Genomic DNA, 21,283 nt, shown 5'->3' with positions numbered 1-21,283 from the left:
CTAGGCTGCAGTGAAAATGTTATTTGCATAACGGCGCAAAAGCCATGTGATTTGAATGTTTCATTCCATTTGGATCAGTTGTGGGTCTACTCTTGACAGTTTATAAGGTCTAGAAAGGCACAGTAGCAGACCAGTCTGGCTGTATTTCTTACTTCTGATACTGAGATATCTTTTGTAGATCATCATTCTCCCAAGTCGTCCTATAATAATGTGTCCACATATGCTCCAGGCAGGCCTAGTTATTCAGGAAAGCTTAACACATGCTCTGCCTCCTCTACAATCCTAGTGGCTATTCCTCGCGCACCTAGAACCTAATGATTCAATATAGCCTAAATATTGATTATTTAACTTCTAAAATGTATTACCTTTTATATGTGGCATAAACAGAACAAGTCAGAATGTTTTAATCTGATTAGGCTACTTCAAAAGTCTCCTGTAGTCATGCGCACATTCATCCAAAATATAATTCCAGCATCCTCAAAATGGCTTGACATTAACCAGGTTTCCCTCCATCCTTTTTATGTGAGTAAAGTACAAAAAAAGTACAAAAAAAAGTCATGACATCATGGGAAAGCATGCAGTTTATTAGGCGACAGATGAAATAAGTTATGATGAACTTCACAGAGTGGCGAAAGTGCACGGTGATGACATTGATGCTCCTTTCAATACATATCGATGGTCTTATTCTGGTGACATGATGATCGATGCTTGGCTGCCGTTTGACAAATACAAATAATCTCTCACTTTTGCCCATAATAATCTCATCATGGAGGCTATACCCGCACTGTATCTGCGAGCTGTAAATTCCCGACTTTATTGTGCAATCCCGGTCACTTTTACAAATCTTTGTACTGAATGGAAATAATATACACTGAGTGTACAAAACATTAGGAACACCTGCTCTTTCCATGACATAGACTGACCAGGTGAATACAATTGAAAGCTATGATCCCTTATTGATGTCACTTGTTAAATCCACTACAACCAGTGTAGATGAAGGGGAGGAGACAGGTTAAAGGAGGATCTTTAAGCTTTTAGACAATTGAGACATGGATTGTGTATGTGTGCCATTCAGAGGGATTTCAAGACAAAATATTTACATGCCTTTGAACGGGGTATGGAAATAGGTGCCAGGCGCACCGGTTTGAGTGTGTCAAGAACTGCAATGCTGCTGGGTTTTTCACGCTCAACAGTTTCCCGCGTGTATCAAGAATGGTCCAGCACCCAAAGGACATCCAGCCTACTTAACACAACTGTGGGAAGCATTGGAGTGAACATGGGCCAGCATCCCTGTGGAAAAGGGTGTGCAACTCAATATTAGGAAGGTTCCTAATGTGTTGTACAGTCAGTGTATGTATATTTTTCAACTGACAAATAAAATAAATCAGTAAATACAAACTGTGCAGCGGCAATTTGATGAATGTAAAGAGAAGTTTAATGACATTCTGAGATTGTCAAGGCAAGCCTTCGATACTGGGTAAGACTACAAGGTAAGGAGGGATGTATGTTCTGTTTGTCCAGATTGACAGTCTATTTATTGAGGTGATGAAAATGCAAACCATGATATTGAGGTGCCTGAAGTCGGTATGCTTTGTTTATTGGTTGTATGGTGTATTGGCACAGATACTGGTGGAAAATGTGTTGCATTCAGTGAGGGAAAAAAGTATTTGATCCCCTGCTGATTTTGTAAGTTTGCCCACTGACAAAGAAATGATCAGTCTATAATTTTAACGGTAGGTTTATTTGAACAGTGAGAGACAGAATAACAACAAAAAAATCCAGAAAAACGCATGTAACAAATGTTATAAATTGATTTGCATTTTAATGAGGGAAATAAGTATTTGACCCCCTCTCAATCAGAAAGATTTCTGGCTCCCAGGTGTCTTTTATACAGGTAACGAGCTGAGATTAGGAGCACACTCTTAAAGGGAGTGCTCCTAATCTCAGCTTGTTACCTGTATAAAAGACACCTGTCCACAGAAGCAATCAATCAATCAGATTCCAAACTCTCCACCATGGCCAAGACCAAAGAGCTCTCCAAGGATGTCAGGGACATGATTGTAGACCTACACAAGGCTTGAATGGGCTACAAGACCATCGCCAAGCAGCTTGGTGAGAAGGTGACAAGAGTTTGTGCGATTATTCGCAAATGAAAGAAACACAAAAGAACTGTCAATCTCCCTCGGCCTGGGGCTCCATGCAAGATCTCACCTCGTGGAGTTGCAATGATCATGAGAACGGTGAGGAATCAGCCCAGAACCACACGGGAGGATCTTGTCAATGATCTCAAGGCAGCTGGGACCATAGTCACCAAGAAAACAATTGGTAACACACTATGCCGTGAAGGACTGAAATCCTGCAGTGCCCGCAAGGTCCCCCTGCTCAAGAAAGCACATATACAGGCCCGTCTGAAGTTTGCCAATGAACATCTGAATGATTCAGAGGAGAACTGGGTGAAAGTGTTGTGGTCAGATGAGACCAAAATCGAGCTCTTTGGCATCAACTCAACTCGCCGAGTTTGGAGGAGGAGGAATGCTGCCTATGAACACCATCCCCACCGTCAAACATGGAGGTGGAAACATTATGCTTTGGGGGTGTTTTTCTGCTAAGGGGACAGGACAAATTCACTGCATCAAAGGGACGATGGACGGGGCCATGTACCGTCAAATCTTGGGTGAGAACCTCCTTCCCTCAGCCAGGGCATTGAAAATGGGTCGTGGATGGGTATTCCAGCATGACAATGACCAAAAACACACGGCCAAGGCAACAAAGGAGTGGCTCAAGAAGAAGCACATTAAGGTCCTGGAGTGGCCTAGCCAGTCTCCAGACCTTAATCCCATAGAAAATCTGTGGAGGGAGCTGAAGGTTTGAGTTGCCAAACGTCAGCCTCGAAACCATAATGACTTGGAGAAGATCTGCAAAGAGGAGTGGGACAAAATCCCTCTTGAGATGTGTGCAAACCTGGTGGCCAATTACAAGAAACGTCTGACCTCTGTGATTGCCAACAAGGGTTTTGCCACCAAGTACTAAGTCAAGTTTTGCAGAGGGGTCAAATACTTATTTACCTCATTAAAATACAAATCAATTTATAACATTTTTGACATGGGTTTTTCAGGATTTTTTTGTTGTTATTCTGTCTCTCACTGTTCAAATAAACCTACCATTAAAATGATAGACTGATCATTTCTTTGTCCGTGGGCAAACGTACAAAATCAGCAGGGGATCAAATACTTTTTTCCCTCACTGTATATTTTATATAATAATAAATATGGCATCAAAATGTTGAAAATCTGATTTCCCCCTAGCTGATCATTGTCTGCAGCCGCCTTTGATCGTAGTGTAAGGAAACAGGGAGGGAGAGTGAGCTCGTCTGTGGTGGTCGGCAAACCGTTAACGTTCTGGCCCGTAGCCCTGCATGGTATCCAATGTGCCTCAAAAGGATGCTGAAGTGGCAAAGTCGATATCCACATTTATAAACATTTAGCAGACGCTCTTATCCAGAGCGACTTACAGTTAGTGAGTGCATACATTATTTGTTATACTGGCCCCCCGTGGGAATCGAACTCACAACTCTGGCGTTGCAAACGCCATGCTCTACCAACTGAGCTACATCCCTGCCGGCCAGTCCCTCCCCTACCCTGGACCAATTGTGCGCCGCCCCATTGGTCTCCCGGTCGCGGCTGGCTACGACAGAGCCTGGATTCGAACCAGGATCTCTAGTGGCACTGCTAGCACTGCGATGCAGTGCCTTAGACCACTGCGCAACACAGGGTCATTACAGTTATTTGTGTTCGTAAACATTATTTTTTTGTTAGTTCTATGAGGGGGGAGAGTGTGCAATTTATTTGACAGTACAAGGGGAGGATCATGTGAAAATATTTGTAACATTGTGAGGGGGGTGCAATTTATTTTATTACACCTTGAGTTGGGACCCCCATCCCCCCAGTAAATTATAAACTGTCCTTAACTAATTCATCTACAGTTCAAAATGTGGCCCCTAACATCACAAAAGCAGGCTAGAACAATAGAAAAGTAGTTGACAAACAGTATAGAAACAAAACACACATCTGAGATTGCACTTGTGACAATATGATATAACTAGAAAAACACACGATTCTGTTTCTTCAACTGCTAATAGGTTAATTGGTGCTAATATATTAGCCTGTTTTATTTGTACAAAGGAATAGGGGAAAACGTTATTCTTGTGTGGAATCTGACACCAAAGCGCTTTTTCTTGGCTGGGAATCTGTAACAATGTTCTCTGTAGACGTTGATTCATACACACTGACTAAATACAAATGCTCGCCAAGAATATCATTTTTGGGATATAGAAAAATAAGCAATCATCTTACTGATAGTAGAATAGCCTTCATCTAAGGAAACATATATACACTGAACAAAAATATAAACGCAACATGCAACAATTTCTAAGATTTTACTGACTTACAGTTCATATAAGGAAATCAGTCAACTGAAATAAATTCATTAGGCCCTAATCTATGGATTTCACATGACTGGGAATACCGATATGCATCTGTTGGTCACAGATACCTTTAAAAAAAGGTAGGGGCGTGGATCAGAAAACCAATCAGTATCTGGTGTGACCATCATTTTCCTCATGCAGCGCGAAACATCTCCTTCGCATAGAGTTGATCAGGCTGTTGATTGTGACCTGTGGAATGTTGTCCCACTCTTCTTTAATGGCTGTGCGAAGTTGCTGGATATTGGCGGGAACTGGAACACGCTTTCGTACATGTCAATCCAGAGCATCCCAAACATGCTCAATGGGTGACATGTCTGGTGAGAATGCAGGCCATGGAACTGGGACATTTTCAGCTCTGGTGGACATTCCTGCAGTCAGCATGCCTATTGTACGCTCCCTCAAAACGAGACAGCTGTGGCATTGTGTTATGTGACAAAACTGCACATTTTAGAGTGGCCTTTTATTGTCCCCAGCACAAGGGGCACCTATGTTATGATCATGCTGTTTAATCAGCTTCTTGATGTGTCACACCTGTCAGGTGGATGGATTATCTTGGGATGTAAACAAATTTGTGCACAACATTTTTGAGAAATAAGCTTTTTGTGTGTATGGAACATTTCTGGGATCTATTATGTCAGCGCATGCAACATGGGACCAACACTTTACATGCTGTGTTTATATTTTTGTTCAGTATAACTACAGTCTACAGAAGCTGAAACATGAAATGGTTCACCCTGGCCCAGAACTCTATAATGGCTTGCATAATTCAAATCCCTAGGAGAGGCATGGAGAAGCAAAGCAGGCTGAGACAACAATAGACAGGGTAATCCATTTATTGCTTGATATTAAATGATTACATAAAATCCCACCCTTTCATAGCACTGTCAGCAGGGCCCCAGGGGGGACTCTAGCTGAGGAGTGCTCTTGCCTGTCTGTATTTAGTAAGTTTGTCTCAGAGCCTGACGTGCTCTCCAACCTGGAGAAAACCAATATCTCAGAGCACCACTGGGATTATACTATTTTGGTTGGACAAGAAATTATATAAATTCCTTAAAGAAAGCAAATCTTTGTCAAACGAGATTAAGTTGCTACTGCAGCAATGTCCCCAATCCATATGAATGAATATGAGGCGTAGTATGATTGTTGTTGTGTAAAAAAATTTTTTTTAACCAAGTCAACCATTTCAAATATTTCCTGTTCAAGTAAAAACATTTGAGAGAGGGTGGACCAAGATTCGGGCATATGTCATCAGAGCCACAGAGCTAATACAGATTTGTGAAAAATAGACCCCCTTTTCCCTGCCTCTTAAACATGGCCAAGAAGTGGGTGGGCCCTTTCTGTAAATGCCAGGTTAGATCACAGCCATTCATGGTTCCCTGCTACTGTGGTCTGGAGATAAACAAGTGTCATTGCTCTCTCCCCAAACGTGATATCCACCAATGGCTATTGCCTTCGGAAATAATTATAATTTTATTGACCTTCTGCCCCGTTGTTGCTTTCTGCTTGGACTAACTCAGTCCCCACACGGGTCTTGACTGAATAGTGCTTTTGTTCTAAAACAGTAATCTGGGCATCATTCAATTATGTCCTGCTAAATGAGAATGTTTTCGTTCTTTTTGGACGCTGGGATCCACAAGACATTTGTTAGAGACATGAACATTCCCTCCTAATTCACTACCTTATGTAGCTTTTGTCGTTTATAAAATACTCTTCCTAAGCAAGAGATATCAATTGTCTTAAAGGCCCAGTGCAGTCAAAAACTTGATTTTCCTGTGTTTTATATATACACTGCTCAAAAAAATAAAGGGAACACTTAAACAACACAATGTAACTCCTCCAAGTCAATCACACTTCTGTGAAATCAAACTGTCCACTTAGGAAGCAACACTGATTGACAATAAATTTCACATGCTGTTGTGCAAATGGAATAGACAACAGGTGGAAATTATAGGCAATTAGCAAGACACCCCCAATAAAGGACTGGTTTTGCAGGTGGTGACCACAGACCACTTCTCAGTTCCTATGCTTCCTGGCTGATGTTTTGGTCACTTTTGAATGCTGGCGGTGCTTTCACTCTAGTGGTAGCATGAGACGGAGTCGACAACCCACACAAGTGGCTCAGGTAGTGCAGCTCATCCAGGATGGCACATCAATGCGAGCTGTGGCAAGAAGGTTTGCTGTGTCTGTCAGCGTAGTGTCCAGAGCATGGAGGCGCTACCAGGAGACAGGCCAGTACATCAGGAGACGTGGAGGAGGCTGTAGGAGGGCAACAACCCAGCAGCAGGACTGCTACCTCCGCCTTTGTGCAAGGAGGAGCAGGAGGAGCACTGCCAGAGCCCTGCAAAATGACCTCCAGCAGGCCACAAATGTGCATGTGTCTGCTCAAACGGTCAGAAACAGACTCCATGAGGGTGGTATGAGGGCCCAACGTCCACAGGTGGGGGTTGTGCTTACAGCCCAACACCGTGCAGGACGTTTGGCATTTGCCAGAGAACACCAAGATTGGCAAATTCGCCACTGGCGCCCTGTGCTCTTCACAGATGAAAGCAGGTTCACACTGAGCACATGTGACAGACGTGACAGAGTCTGGAGACGCCGTGGAGAACGTTCTGCTGCCTGCAACATCCTCCAGCATGACCGGTTTGGCGGTGGGTCAGTCATGGTGTGGGGTGGCATTTCTTTGGGGGCCGCACAGCCCTCCATGTGCTCGCCAGAGGTAGCCTGACTGCCATTAGGTACCGAGATGAGATCCTCAGACCCCTTGTGAGACCATATGCTGGTGCGGTTGGCCCTGGGTTCCTCCTAATGCAAGACAATGCTAGACCTCATGTGGCTGGAGTGTGTCAGCAGTTCCTGCAAGAGGAAGGCATTGATGCTATGGACTGGCCCGCCCGTTCCCCAGACCTGAATCCAATTGAGCACATCTGGGACATCATGTCTCGCTCCATCCACCAACGCCACGTTGCACCACAGACTGTCCAGGAGTTGGTGGATGCTTTAGTCCAGGTCTGGGAGGAGATCCCTCAGGAGACCATCCGCCACCTCATCAGGAGCATGCCCAGGCGTTGTAGGGAGGTCATACAGGCCCGTGGAGGCCACACACACTACTGAGACTCATTTTGACTTGTTTTAAGGACATTACATCAAAGTTGGATCAGCCTGTAGTGTGGTTTTCCACTTTAATTTTGAGGGTGACTCCAAATCCAGACCTCCATGGGTTGATAAATTTGATTTCCATTGATAATTTTTGTGTGATTTTGTTGTCAGCACATTCAACTATGTAAAGAAAAAAGTATTTAATAAGATTATTTCATTCATTCAGATCTAGGATGTGTTGTTTAAGTGTTCCCTTTATTTTTTTGAGCAGTGTATTTCCACACTATGAAGTTGGAATAATACTGTGAAATTGTGAAAATGATGATAATGCCCTTTTAAGGCAAAACATACTTCCCATCCGAAACAGTTCGGAAGAGTTTGTGCATATATTATGATGACATTTTGTGACATTTTTGTTCATTTTGGTAAGGGTTTTTTCAGCTGTTCGTGCACAAAACATTTTCTTGAGGCAAGCCAAAGTTCAGAAGGCGAAGTCGACGCCCCTTCGGTGGTGATTGGTCAACAGTAGGGATTCTTCAATTAAGTGTTTGTTGTAATTCAACGAGAGACGACTCGTTTTCATGCACATGTTTTCATTGAGAAATACTGCACCAAACATCTTAGTTAGATGTAAAATTGCGCGACTAAGATCTCCTCTGCAAAAAAAGAAGAAATTATGACAGATTTCTTAAATTATCTTAGATTCATTCTGACTATTTTGAGGAAGCGTATACTGGCTACAGCATCTCAAGATGGACAAGCAGTTCTATTTCCGCTTTTTTCTCGTTTTTCAAGCGAAGGTCTTTTAAGGGTGTATACAAGCACACTAGTTTGGTTTGCCTAGGCTAGGCATCAGCTGAACTGAAGCATGCGGAAGCCTTTAGTGTAGGAGCTGTTTGAAAACACCGCCTGAAATGTCTGCCTGTTTTGGTGGGATAGAGTTTTGGCCTGCCTGGTGTCATCACCAGGCGGTAAATTAGTTAATAGACCAATAAAAAAGACAGTTCCAAACATCTCTGCCAATAACAGCTAGTTTTCAGTTTTCCCCTCCCCACTCAGACCACTCCTAGACAATCCTAGCAACATTCTTGCTTGAGAAATTGCTCTTTGCTATGAAGCTATTTTTGTTTCTTTTTGACCATTTTAATAGAAAACAATCACAGTAAGGTACTTAATTGATACCCAGAAATGATTTAATATTGAGATAAAAATGGATGCATTGGACCTTTAAAGAAAATGGTGGGTCTTTGAGACACAAACAAGACTGTTATTGAGTAGTTTTACTTTATATTTTATGGTTACTGCACTGTTGAGAGGAGTAAGCATTTACTCCTTGTACCATTTACACCCCGCTGTATCCTGTGTATATGACGAATAAACTCAGATTTATGTCAATGTTATTCTATTACATTTTACATTTACAATCTAAAGATTTTAAATGTAGTTTGTTTTATTGCCAAAAGTAGCTTCTTACACTATTGGCCTCTGCCTCCCTCAGGAGAAAGACGGCATAAGCCCCGTGTAGCTCAGTTGGTAGAGCATGGCGCTTGCAACGCCAGGGTTGTGGGTTCGATTCCCACGGGGGGCCAGTATGAAAAAAAATGTATGCACTCACTAACTGTAAGTCGCTCTGGATAAGAGCGTCTGCCAAATTACTAAAAATTTTTAAAAAAATAAGCAACAAGGCTGAGGTAGAGAAGAGAGGTGAAGTGAGAGACCTACAGGGAGTGAGTGTGAAACGCATCTGTTTACTTCAAGGGAACATATGAGGTCTAAATATTTTCCGTAATTAGCCTGCTGAGTTCAAAGACCTTGACCCCCCCCTTCAATCTCATCAGTGTTAGCTATTTTTCTAGAACAAGGAGTTTATTCAGATCTTGGGCCTTATATGGGTCTATAATATCAGGAGTTATTGACATTGACTGAGTCATCTGTGAAGGGAATCAATAAACTACCAGTGAATGTTGAGAGAGACAGTTACCCAAGATTCACCCCCATTAATGATGACAGCTCACAGTCATCGTTGCCCCAGTTCCACTGGGAGAGGGGACTGCTGTACCAGCATTCTCATTCTGCTGCTGCTAAAAACACATCCAGGCACACAAAACAAGCTCAGAGCAATGACAAGTCAGCCTTGTTAGCACACCCCTTAGAGCTATGGACTGCTGGTCACTGAAATTGCACCAGCCTGAAATATTTCCCCTTGCACATGTCATAATAACTGATGAAATACCATGACATATTTCATATGACTTTACTTTTAAATGTTTGAATATCCTTTGAATGTGCTAGATGTAATCGTTGTAACTGCTGGAGAAACTAGAGAGGAGAAAAGCTGAGCCACTAGATTCTAAGGCCTGAATACATATTAGATTAACACACGTTTATGTCCACAACAATATAATGCGTTACCCATTTAGGGTAAGACAAGACCAGTCTGAACCAGCTAACTCTAATCTAAATGATCAGAATAGAGAGCAACCTCTCCACAATTGAACTGGAGGGGTCATTTCATAAGTGTAATTTTTCATGAAATAATGTTAGAACATTCCATTATATGTTTCTAAAGGTACAATTTGACAATGCAACAAGGGTTGCATAAAGTGACTGATAGCAACCTGAGCAAGCGGTTTTGCAGCAAAGGGCAAAGACTCATAACACTTCTTGGAATAGTTAATAACCCCATTATCCCATCTCCAAGGTTCATGATGATGTTAGTGATGTTAGTATTACATGGCACACTAAATCATGTTTTCATACACAATATTCTGATTTACTAAGTAGGCTAATGAAAATATCGAATGAATAGCAGTGGTGTAAAGTAATTAAGTAAAAATACTTTAAAGTACTACTTAAGTCGTTTTTTGGGGTATCTGTACATTACTTTACTATTTATATTTTTGACAACTTTTACTTTTAATTCACTACATTCCTAAAGAAAATGATGTACTTTTTACTCCATCCATAAAAGTACTTGTTACATTTTGAATACTTAGCAGGACAGAAATGGTCTAATTCACACATGTATCAAGAGAACATCCCTAGTCATCTCTACTGCCTCTGATCTGGCGGACTCACTAAACACAAATGCTTTGTTTCTGAATGATGTCTAAGTGTTGGAGTGTGCTCCTGGCTATCCGTAAATTAAGAAAACAAGAAAATGGTGCCATCTGGTTTGCTTAATATAAGGAATTTGAAATTATTTATACTTTCACTTTTACTTTTGATACTTAAGGACATTTTTGCAATTACATTTACTTTTGATACTTAAGTATATTTAAAACCAAATACTTGTAGACTTTTACTCAAGTAGTATTTTACTGGGTGACTTTCATTTTACTTGAGTCATTTCCTTTTAAGGAATGAGGCTACTACATTTCACTGGACCTTTGTTTAACTGTATTCATTTAACTGTATTTTGTTCATTAGCTAAACTAAGGCCTATATTCATTATCTCATCCCCATGTGAGGGTGAAGTAGCTGAATATTCATTGAGGGAAGAGATATCATCTCACTAGGGCCAAGCTTCCTGCCATCCAGGACCTCTATACCAGGCGGTGTCAGAGGAAGGCCCTAAAAATTGTCAAAGACTCCAGCCACCCTAGTCATAGACTGTTCTCTCTGCTACCGCACGGCAAGCGGTACCGGAGCGCCACATCTAGGTCCAAAAGGCATCTTAACGGATTCTACCCCCAAGCCATAAGACTCCTGAACAGCTAATCATGGCTACCCGGACTATTTGCATTGTCCCCCCATCCCACCCCACCCCCTCTTTTACGCTGCTGCTACTCTGTTTATTATCTATGCATAGTCACGTTAACTCTAACTACATGTACATATTACCGCACATTGACTCTGTACCGGTACCCCCTGTAGCCTCCCTACTGTAATTTTATTTTACTGCTGCTCTTTCATTATTTTTATTTTTTTACTTATCTATTTTTTACTTAACACTTGTTTTTCTTAAAACTGCATTGTTGGTTAAGGGCTTGTAAGTAAGAATTTCACTGTAAGGTCTACACCTGTTGTATTCGGCGCATGTGGCAAATAACATTTGATTTGATTTGATCTTTACTTTTACTCAAGTATGACAATTGGGTACTTTTTCCACCACTGATGAATAGTTGCTCAAAGAGCATCCTTTCTGAGTTTCCTATGTCACAACTCTCCATCTTTCTAAATGACGTCTAGACTCTCAGTGTAACTTTTTACAACAGCTGACTTACTTCCCTATTTTATAGTCTTTAGCAAGTGGTTAGTTAGGGCATCTGCAAGACACAGCTGTAATGGCCTACATAGTATGGCCTGACACAGTAGCCCTATAAAAACACTTCTAAAATGCATCCTTCTTCCCTTTCTTGAGGTGTTTGTTTCAGTTTAGGAATAAATAGTTGAAAAAGATGGCACTTCAACAAAATGGGTGCTGTGGTGAAGCAAAATCAAGGACTTTGTTCCTTGCCGTTAATGGGCTTTTCACAGACATACATGAACAAATGAATCCAGTGATTCTAGGGAAGGAAGTTAGTAATCTTTTACTAATCAAACTCTGGCTCATAGCCATCTACCAGCAGCAAGAGAACAAGTTATTTCATAATCTTCTGCCGCTGTGCAGTAATGCTACCCTCCACACTCTGGTAACTCTTCCTCAAAATCCCCCAGGCAGTCACCCCACGAACAACAATGTGCCAAATGTTACCAGGCACGTACACTATGGAGCCGTTGAAACCATCTGATCCAGGCCTGTACATAACTTAGAAGATATGGTAAACCACAAACACTGGGAGGAACCACCTGCTGGCATTTCACCCACGACTTCCTGTTTCACAGTGCCAAGCCACCCACCAGAGGTGGCTAAATAAACCTTTAGCAGAGGGACTGGCACACTGTCACACAACTCAGTCCCTCAGTCAGTCAGCCCGCTGTAAGACAGCTCAGTCAGTCCCTCAGTCAGTTAGCCCACTGTCACACCACTCAGTCAGTCCCTCTGTCAGTCAGCCCACTGTAAGACATTTCAGTTAGTTAGCCCACTGTCACACCACTCAGTCCCTCAGTCAGTTAGTCTGAACATACCACCCCTAATTTAAAGTTCACTCACTGGTCAAGATGAATGAATTTCAAGAAGAAAATTAATCTGATAAAGCCTCAAAAAGCAAAATGTGCATGTTGATCATATTGCAAGACACATAATTATTGCAATAACAACTCGACGAAAAGAAAAGAAAGATTAAGAGACAAAAAGAAACTCTCACTATTGGAAAATAAACACTGATGTCAGAGCTTCAGTTATGATTTCACACCCATTCTAAATATATTTTCCCCAATTAAGTTATTTTCATCCAATTTTCCCAACTGATTAAAGCTTGGTAACAAACAGGTATTCATACCCACCAATCACAGAAGCAGAAAGTGACATCACTTAATTTCAAGGGACCATCTTAAAACTCTCTTCCTTTCAGAACTTAAAGCGTATTAGACGTGGGAGTGTAACAATTGGATAAGAGATTTCTATTTCTATCTATAGTCATACGATTTCTAGAATATATGTATATATGAATAATAGGGCTTTTTATAGCACCCACTACAGATCAAAAACATTGTTAATCCAGACAAGTCTGTAAAGACAAGAATGTGAATATTTATTCACATTAGCAGCACCATCATAGGCACTCACAACACTTGCTTAAACAAACAAACAAACAAAAAATACTTCACTGGACCTGTTGAATCTTATCTCTCCCTTCTGGTCATATTTGGTACAACAACCTTGTTCTCTGTAAATCATTGATAATGATCATTGCATCTTCCACAATGCAATACAGACCCAGGACTTACCTTTGGTCTGAATGGGGGTACACCAAGAGGATCAAACCCAGAAATGTACCCTACACAATCCAGTGTATAACAGGGTCTGGTTAGGTATGATTGTGAAAACACAAGAATCCCAGGATTGTCGTGTTGATCAAGAGTTCCACGAAGGGTTCACGACGACTGTATTATTCAACATTGTTGACTATTGGCTAGCTTAGACTTACATAGACTCAGGGTCCACTTGATCATATTTCCACCATTATGTGTACATAAATGATTGTAAAATTGATAGGTTCTCTCAGTTCCTGCTCCTCCTGCCTCCAGTCCGGCGATTGGAGGGTTCGTCGTCAGGGGCGTCCATATGTACCGCACGGCCACGGCTCTTAGCCTTTGGGACACAGCACAAAAGTTGGGTACAAAAATAAAATAAAAACACTTCTAAGACTTATATTTTTGTTTTAAACTTCTATATGCCCAAGTAATTGATGGAGCACATAGACACACATGCACACACACTCACGGTCTGTGTGGGTTGAGTCTGAGTGGGCGCCTCTTTGGCTCTGCGGTCCTTCTGAGAGCGGAGCTGTCTGAGACGAGCCCTCTCCAGGCTGTCAGTCTGAGTCTGCAGGCTCTCTAAAACACAAACAAACAGGTACAACATATAGACACACACTAAGACCTAGGGTAAACAAATACACTGCTCAAAATAATAAAGGGAACACTTAAACAACACAATGTAACTCCAAGTCAATCACACTTCTGTCATTACATTTCACATGCTGTTGTGCAAATGGAATAGACAACAGGTGGAAATTATAGGCAATTAGCAAGACACCCCCAATAAAGAAGTGGTTCTGCAGGTGGTGACCACAGACCACTTCTCAGTTCCTATGCTTCCTGGCTGATGTTTTGGTCACTTTTGAATGCTGGCGGTGCTTTCACTCTAGTGGTAGCATGAGACAGAGTCTACAACCCACACAAGTGGCTCAGGTAGTGCAGCTCATCCAGGATGGCACATCAATGCGAGCTGTGGCAAGAAGGTTTGCTGTGTCTGTCAGCGTAGTGTCCAGAGCATGGAGGCGCTACAGGAGACAGGCCAGTACATCAGGAGATGTGGAGGAGGCCGTAGGAGGGCAACAACCCAGCAGCAGGACCGCTACCTCCGCCTTTGTGCAAGGAGGAGCAGGAGGAGCACTACCAGAGCCCTGCAAAATGACCTCCAGCAGGCCACAAATGTGCATGTGTCTGCTCAAACGGTCAGAAACAGACTCCATGAGGGTGGTATGAGGGCCCGACGTCCACAGTTGGGGGTTGTGCTTACAGCCCAACACCGTGCAGGACGTTTGGCATTTGCCAGAGAACACCAAGATTGGCAAATTCGCCACTGGCGCCCTGTGCTCTTCACAGATGAAAGCAGGTTCACACTGAGCACATGAGACAGACGTGACAGAGTCTGGAGACGCCGTGGAGAACGTTCTGCTGCCTGCAACATCCTCCAGCATGACCGGTTTGGCGGTGGGTCAGTCATGGTGTGGGGTGCCATTTCTTTGGGGGGCCGCACAGCCCTCCATGTGCTCGCCAGAGGTAGCCTGACTGCCATTAGGTACTGAGATGAGATCCTCAGACCCCTTGTGACCATATGCTGTTGCGGTTGGCCCTGGGTTCCTCCTAATGCAAGACAATGCTAGACCTCATGTGGCTGGAGTGTGTCAGCAGTTCCTGCAAGAGGATGGCATTGATGCTATGGACTGGCCCACCCGTTCCCCAGACCTGAATCCAATTGAGCACATCTGGGACATCATGTCTCGCTCCATCCACCAACGCCACGTTGCACCACAGACTGTCCAGGAGTTGGCGGATGCTTTAGTCCAGGTCTGGGAGGAGATCCCTCAGGAGACCATCCGCCACCTCATCAGGAGCATGCCCAGGCGTTGTAGGGGTGGAGGCCACACACACTACTGAGCCTCATTTTGACTTGTTTTAAGGACATTACATCAAAGTTGGATCAGCCTGTAGTGTGGTTTTCCACTTTAATTTTGAGGGTGACTCCAAATCCAGACCTCCATGGGTTGATAAATTTGATTTCCATTGATCATTTTTGTGTGATTTTGTTGTCAGCACATTCAACTATGTAAAGAAAAAAGTATTTAATAAGATTATTTCATTCATTCAGATCTAGGATGTGTTGTTTAAGTGTTCCCTTTATTTTTTTGAGCAGTGTATATCCTACAGAAGATACACATGAACTACTTTATGCAAATGCACACACATAATTAACAAGCAGAGTTTATAGTTACCCAGAAGTGCAGGGTCTGGGTTGGCCACTAAGGGAGTAATGGAAACATAGGCACCATCCTTTGGGTTACCTGATAAGATAAACAAATACTTCAAAACAAAGAAGAGCCATGTATAGATAGAAACTCCTTTTTCGGCAATTATAAATAGTTTCATAGAGGCCTTGTCCACTCTAGTGGTTCTACTTTCATAGAACTCACGATTAACAATGCAGAATGTGAGGGAGCAGCGGGGAGAAAGTAGTCGGCTGGCACTCTCCTGAGGCTGCTGGGACAGAAAGAGAAGCTTCAGAGCCCCGTGGTCATCACACAGATCCACCAGCTCTGAAACACACATGCACATAGACACATTTAAGACATCTATCCATCTGAAGAGAGAACCAAGACTGGTTGAATATAACATGCTTGGTGTCCATTAGAGATGGCTGAGTGTGTGATTTACAGCTGATAGCCTTGCGATGGTCACACCCACTCATCAGCAAGCCCCATTAATGTCAGTGCTAATGAGAGTGGTAATGCTAGCATCATTATTGCAGGAAGCTTGCTCTGGGCCTTGCTCTAAAGCAGTGGTGAGTGTAGCAGGACCCAGCAGGTGTAAGCAGACACCATTGGAGTTGAGCAGTGTGAAATATTTAACGCCAGCCTCCGGTGAACCCCCACACACACGTTTCGGCACCCCAAACCACATCCATGATTCTCACATCAGCACTCTCCATCCACATTCCCTGCCTTAGTTACAACAGTGGCACTAAACTTGGGATAGACTCAAGCCCCCCCTTGCCTGTAAGAGCAATGGCCTTAGGGACCATTGGCACAGCAGCATTTCAATCAGGAAACTGTCATCATCACCCTCCAGGCCTCCATCCCACCCTCCCTGATGACCCCCCCTCTGAACTCCCACCCGTCTCCAGCAGGCCCATCTTAGCTCTCATGTACTGCAGCAGGAGAACCACAGGGCAGTTGGTGTTGGCCAGAAACTGATCATTGTCTGCAAAGGTAGGATAGAAATAAGGAAATTATTTTAAATACAATTTCTAATACTGCAAACATAAAATGTGAAACTAGTTGAATTCATAATATGACTTTGGTCTTACCTCCGTGTTTAATATAGATGAACATCATTCAAGAAGCTGTGAGATACCGGAGTCCCTCGCGAGAATGAGAAGCCTAAGTCACGAAAGCTTTTTGATAAACATTCCATGGATTGGATACATGATTATGAAGTCATAATATTAATTGCGACACAAAAGGAGATGTTTTCTTCTCCTTTTGTTGGTCTTTTATTTTGGAGCCTGCTTACTGTCTGCCTTAATCTCTGTCTGAACAGGATGTGGTGTTAGTTTTGATGCCAGAGCACAATCCTACTCCTACCTATGTCAGCCTTATTACAGTGTGCTGACTAGTGTCGTCATTCGTGAACGACAAGCTGAATCACACGTACAGACAACATAACAACCATATCAAGACAATAGCAAATATGAGCAATACAGCAAGTCTTCTAAAACAGATTTAATATACACTAAATGACCAAAAGTATGTGGACACTTGCTCGTCGAACATCTCATTCCAAAATCATGGGCATGAATATGGAGTTGGTCCCCCTTTGCTGCTATAACAGCCTCCACTCTTCTGGGAAGGCTTTCCACTAGAGGTTGGAACATTGCGGCGGGGACTTGCTTCCAATCAGCCACAAGAGCATTAGTGAGGTCGGGCACTGATGTTGGGCGATTAGGCCTGGCTCGCAGTCCGCGTTCCAATTAATTCCAAAGGGGTTCGATGGGGTTCAGGTCAGGGATCTGTGCAGGCCAGTCAAGTTCTTCCACACCAATCTCAACAAACCATTTCTGTATGGTCCTCGCTTTGTGCACGGTGGCATTGTCATGCTGAAACAGGAAAGGGCCTTCCCCAAACTGTTGCCACAAAGTTAGAAGCAAAGAATCGTCTAGGATGTCAATTGTATGCTGTAGCGTTAAAATGTTCCTTTACTGGAACTAACGGGCCTAACCCAAACCATTAAAAACAGCCCCAGACCATTATTCCTCCTCCACCAAACTTTACAGTTGGCACTATGCATTGGGGCAGGTAGCGTTCTCCTGGCATCCGCCAAACCCAGATTTGTCCGTCGGACTGTCAGATGGTGAAGCGTGATTCATCACTCCAGAGAACGCGTTTCCACTGCTCCAGTGTCCAATGGCGGCGAGCTTTACACCACTCTAGCCGACTTTTTGCATTGCGCATGGTGATCTTAGGCTTGTGTGCGGCTGCTCGGCCATGGAAACCCATTTCATGAAGCTCCCAATGAACAGTTATTGTGCTGACTTTGGTTCCAGAGGCAGTTTTGAACTTGGTAGTGAGTGTTGCAACCGAGGACAGACGATATTTAAGCACTTTGCGCTTTAGCACTCGGCGGTCCCGTTCTGTGAGCTTGTGTGGCCTTCCACTTCGCAGCTGAGCCGTTGTTGCTCCTAGACGTTTCCACTTCACAATAACAGCACTTACAGTTGACCGGGGCAGCTCTAGCAGGGCAGAAATTTGACGAACTGACTTGTTAGAAAGGTGGCATCCTATGACCGTGCCACGTTGAAAGTCACTGAGCTCTTCAGTAAGGCCATTCTACTGCCAATGTTTGTCTATGGAGATTGCGTGGCTGTGTGCTCGATTTTATACACCTGTCAGCAACCACTCAGCCGAATCCACTAATTTGAAGGGGTGTCCACATACTTTGGTATATATAGTGTATCAAATTATATATATTTGCAATTTGTTCTGTTCATAACAAATAATCAGCATGAGATTTGCAATATACTGTATCTACACTCAGTACACGGAGTATACCAAACATTAGGAACACCTTCCTATTTTGTCTTGCCATTCACCCTCTGAATGGCACACATACACAAACCATGTTTCAATTGTCTCAAGGCGTAAAAATCCTTCTTTAACCCGTCTCCTCCCCTTCATCTACCCTGATTGAAGTGGATTTAACAAGTGACATCAATAAGCTTTCACCTGGATTCACCTGGTCAGTCTATGTCATGGAAAGAGCAGGTGTTCTTAATGTTTTGTATACTCAGTGTACATCCATTACTGTTTTTCCTCTCATTTCGAGTTGAAAATATACCCCTTCCACAAGCATCTAATACCTAATCAGCCTGTCTTCAACTGGTTAAAATAGAACATGGCCAGATCAGACCTTTTAACAGACAGGGGCGGACTTAGTGATTTGGAGGCCCAAGGCACAGGGCAGTCCGAGATTTTAGTTAGGGATCCACCGATATGGAAATTCTGGGTCAATACATGATTTAAATTTTCTTTGGAATATGTTTCAGCTTCTGTAGACTGTAGTTATACTGAACAAAAATATAAACGCAACATGTTAAGTGTTGGTCCCATGTTTCATGAGCTGAAATAAAAGATCCCAGAAATGTTCCATAAGCACAAAAAGCTTATTTCTCAAAAATGTTGGGCACAAATTTGTTTACATCCCTGTTAGTGAGCATTTCTCCTTTGCCAAGATAATTCATCCACCTGACAGGCATGGCATATCAAGAAGCTGATTAAACGGCATGATCATTACACAGGTGCACCTTGTGCTGGGGACAATAAAAGGCCACTTTTAAAATGTGCCGTTTTGTCACACAACACAATGCCAGAGATGTCTCAAGTTTTGAGGCAGCGTGCAATTGGCATGTTGACTGCAGGAATGTCCAACAGAGCTGTTGCCAGAGAATGTAATGTTAATTTCTCTACCATAAGCTGCCTCCAACATTGTTTTAGAGAATTGTGTGCTAAGGAGTATTTCTGTCTGTAATAAAGCCCTTTTGTGGGGAATAACTCATTCTGATTGGCTAGGCCAGGCTCCCCAGTGGGTGGGCCTATGCCCTTCCATGGCTGCGCCCCTGCCCAGTCATGTTAAATCCATAAATTAGGGCCTAATGATTTTATTTAAATTGACTGATTTCCTTCTATGAACTGTAACTCAGTAAAATCTTAAAAATTGTTGCATGTTGCGTTTACATTTTTATATACAGTACCAGTCAAAAGTTTGGACACACCTACTCATTCAAGGGTTTTTCTTTATTTTTACTATTTTCTACATTGTAGAATAATAGTGAAGACATCAAAACTATGAAATAACACATATGGAATCATGTAGTAACCAAAAAAGTGTTAACAAATCAAAATATATTTTAGATTCTTCAAAGTAGCCACCCTTTGCCTTGATGACAGCTTTGCACACTCTTGGCATTCTCTCAACCAGCTTCACGTGGAATGCTTTTCCAACAGTCTTGAAGGAGTTCCCACATATGCTGAGCACTTGTTGGCTGCTTTTCCTTCACTCTGCGGTCCAACTCATTCCAAACCATCTCAATTGGGTTGAAGTAGGATTAATTTTGGAGGCCAGGTCATCTGATGCAGCACTCCATCACTTTCCTTCTTGGTCAAATAGCCCTTACACAGCCTGGAGGTGTGTTGGGTCATTGTCTTGTTGAAAAACAAATGATTGTACCACTAAGTGCAAACCAGATGAGATGGCGTATTGCTGCCGAATGCTGTGGTAACCATGCTGGTTAAGTCTGCCTTGAATTCTAAATAAATCACAGACAGTGTCACCAGCAAAGCACCCCCACACCATCACACCTCCTCCTACATGCTTCACGGTGGGAACCACACATACGGAGATCATCCGTTCACCTACTCTGCGTCTCACAAAGACACAGAGTTTGGACTCATCAGACCAAAGGACAGATTTCCACCGGTCTATTGTCCATTGCTCATGTTTCTTGGCCCAAGCAAGTCTCTTCTTCTTATTGGTGTCCTTTAATAGTGCTTTATTTGCAGCAGATCGACCATGAAGGCCTGATTCACACGGTCTCCTCTGAACAGTTGATGTTGAGATGTGTCTGTTACTTGAACTAGGTGAAGCATTTATTTGGGCTGCAATTTCTGAGGCTGGTAACTCTAATGAACTTATTCTCTGCAGCAGAGGTAACTCTGGGTCTTCCATTCCTGTGGCGGTCCTCATGAGAGCCAGTTTCATCATAGCGCTTAATGGTTTTTGCGACTGCACTTGAAGAGACTTTCAAAGTTCTTGAAATTTTCCAGATTGACTGACCTTCATGTCTTAAAGTAATGATGGACTGTCGTTTCTCTTTGCTTATTTGAGCTGTTCTTGCCATAATATGGACTTGGTCTTTTACCAAATAGGGCTATCTTCTGTATACCAACCCTACCTTGTCACAACACAACACAACTGATTGGCTCAAACGCAATAAGAAGGAAAGAAATTCCACAAATTAACTTTTAACAAGGCACACCTGTTAATTGAAATGCATTCCAGGTGACTACCTCATGAAGCTGGTTAAGAGAATGCCAAGAGTGTGCAAAGCTGTCATCAAGGCAAAGGGTGGCTATTTGAAGAATCTCAAATATAAAATATATTTTGATTTGTTTAACACTTTTTTTGGTTACTACATGATTCCATATGTGTTATTTCATAGTTTTGATGTCTTCACTATTATTCTACAATGTAGAAAATAGTAAAAATAAAGAAAAACCCTGGAATGAGTAGGTGTGTCCAAACTTTTGACTGGTACTGTAT

At 42.6% G+C, this 21,283-nt stretch overlaps 1 protein-coding gene and 1 long non-coding RNA gene across 2 annotated transcripts in view; one reads left to right on the top strand and one right to left on the bottom strand.

Moving 5' to 3' along the window:
- The window catches only part of LOC121531834, a 34,399-nt gene that overhangs the window by 1,400 nt on the left and 11,716 nt on the right, over positions 1–21,283 (top strand). The window lies entirely within an intron of this gene.
- On the bottom strand, positions 13,170–16,084 carry LOC121531825 (uncharacterized protein CXorf65 homolog). Its single transcript, XM_041837313.2, has 4 exons — positions 15,883–16,084; positions 15,685–15,753; positions 13,908–14,020; positions 13,170–13,775 (listed from the first exon to the last, which is right to left on the bottom strand). The coding sequence occupies exons 1-4, from the start codon at positions 16,082–16,084 to the stop codon at positions 13,686–13,688; spliced, it is 474 nt and encodes a 157-aa protein (XP_041693247.1). The 3' UTR covers positions 13,170–13,685.

The sequence above is a fragment of the Coregonus clupeaformis genome, chromosome 2, assembly GCF_020615455.1.
Source record: "Coregonus clupeaformis isolate EN_2021a chromosome 2, ASM2061545v1, whole genome shotgun sequence".
Classification (NCBI taxonomy): Eukaryota; Metazoa; Chordata; class Actinopteri; order Salmoniformes; family Salmonidae; genus Coregonus; species Coregonus clupeaformis.
Note: the sequence above shows the minus strand (reverse complement) of the source record. Positions and strands in the feature narration are given on the sequence as shown.

What these genes read in the sequence shown, in the direction of transcription:
- LOC121531825 (XM_041837313.2), bottom strand. Translation starts at nt 16,084, where the DNA reads ATGTTATATTCAACCAGTCTTGGTTCTCTCTTCAGATGGATAGATGTC. An exon ending in CACATTCTGCATTGTTAATC is followed by an intron (nt 15,754 to 15,882) that starts GTGAGTTCTATG and finishes TTATCTTATCAG; the next exon opens with GTAACCCAAAGGATGGTGCC. An exon ending in AGACTCAACCCACACAGACC is followed by an intron (nt 13,776 to 13,907) that starts GTGAGTGTGTGT and finishes TGTGTCCCAAAG; the next exon opens with GCTAAGAGCCGTGGCCGTGC.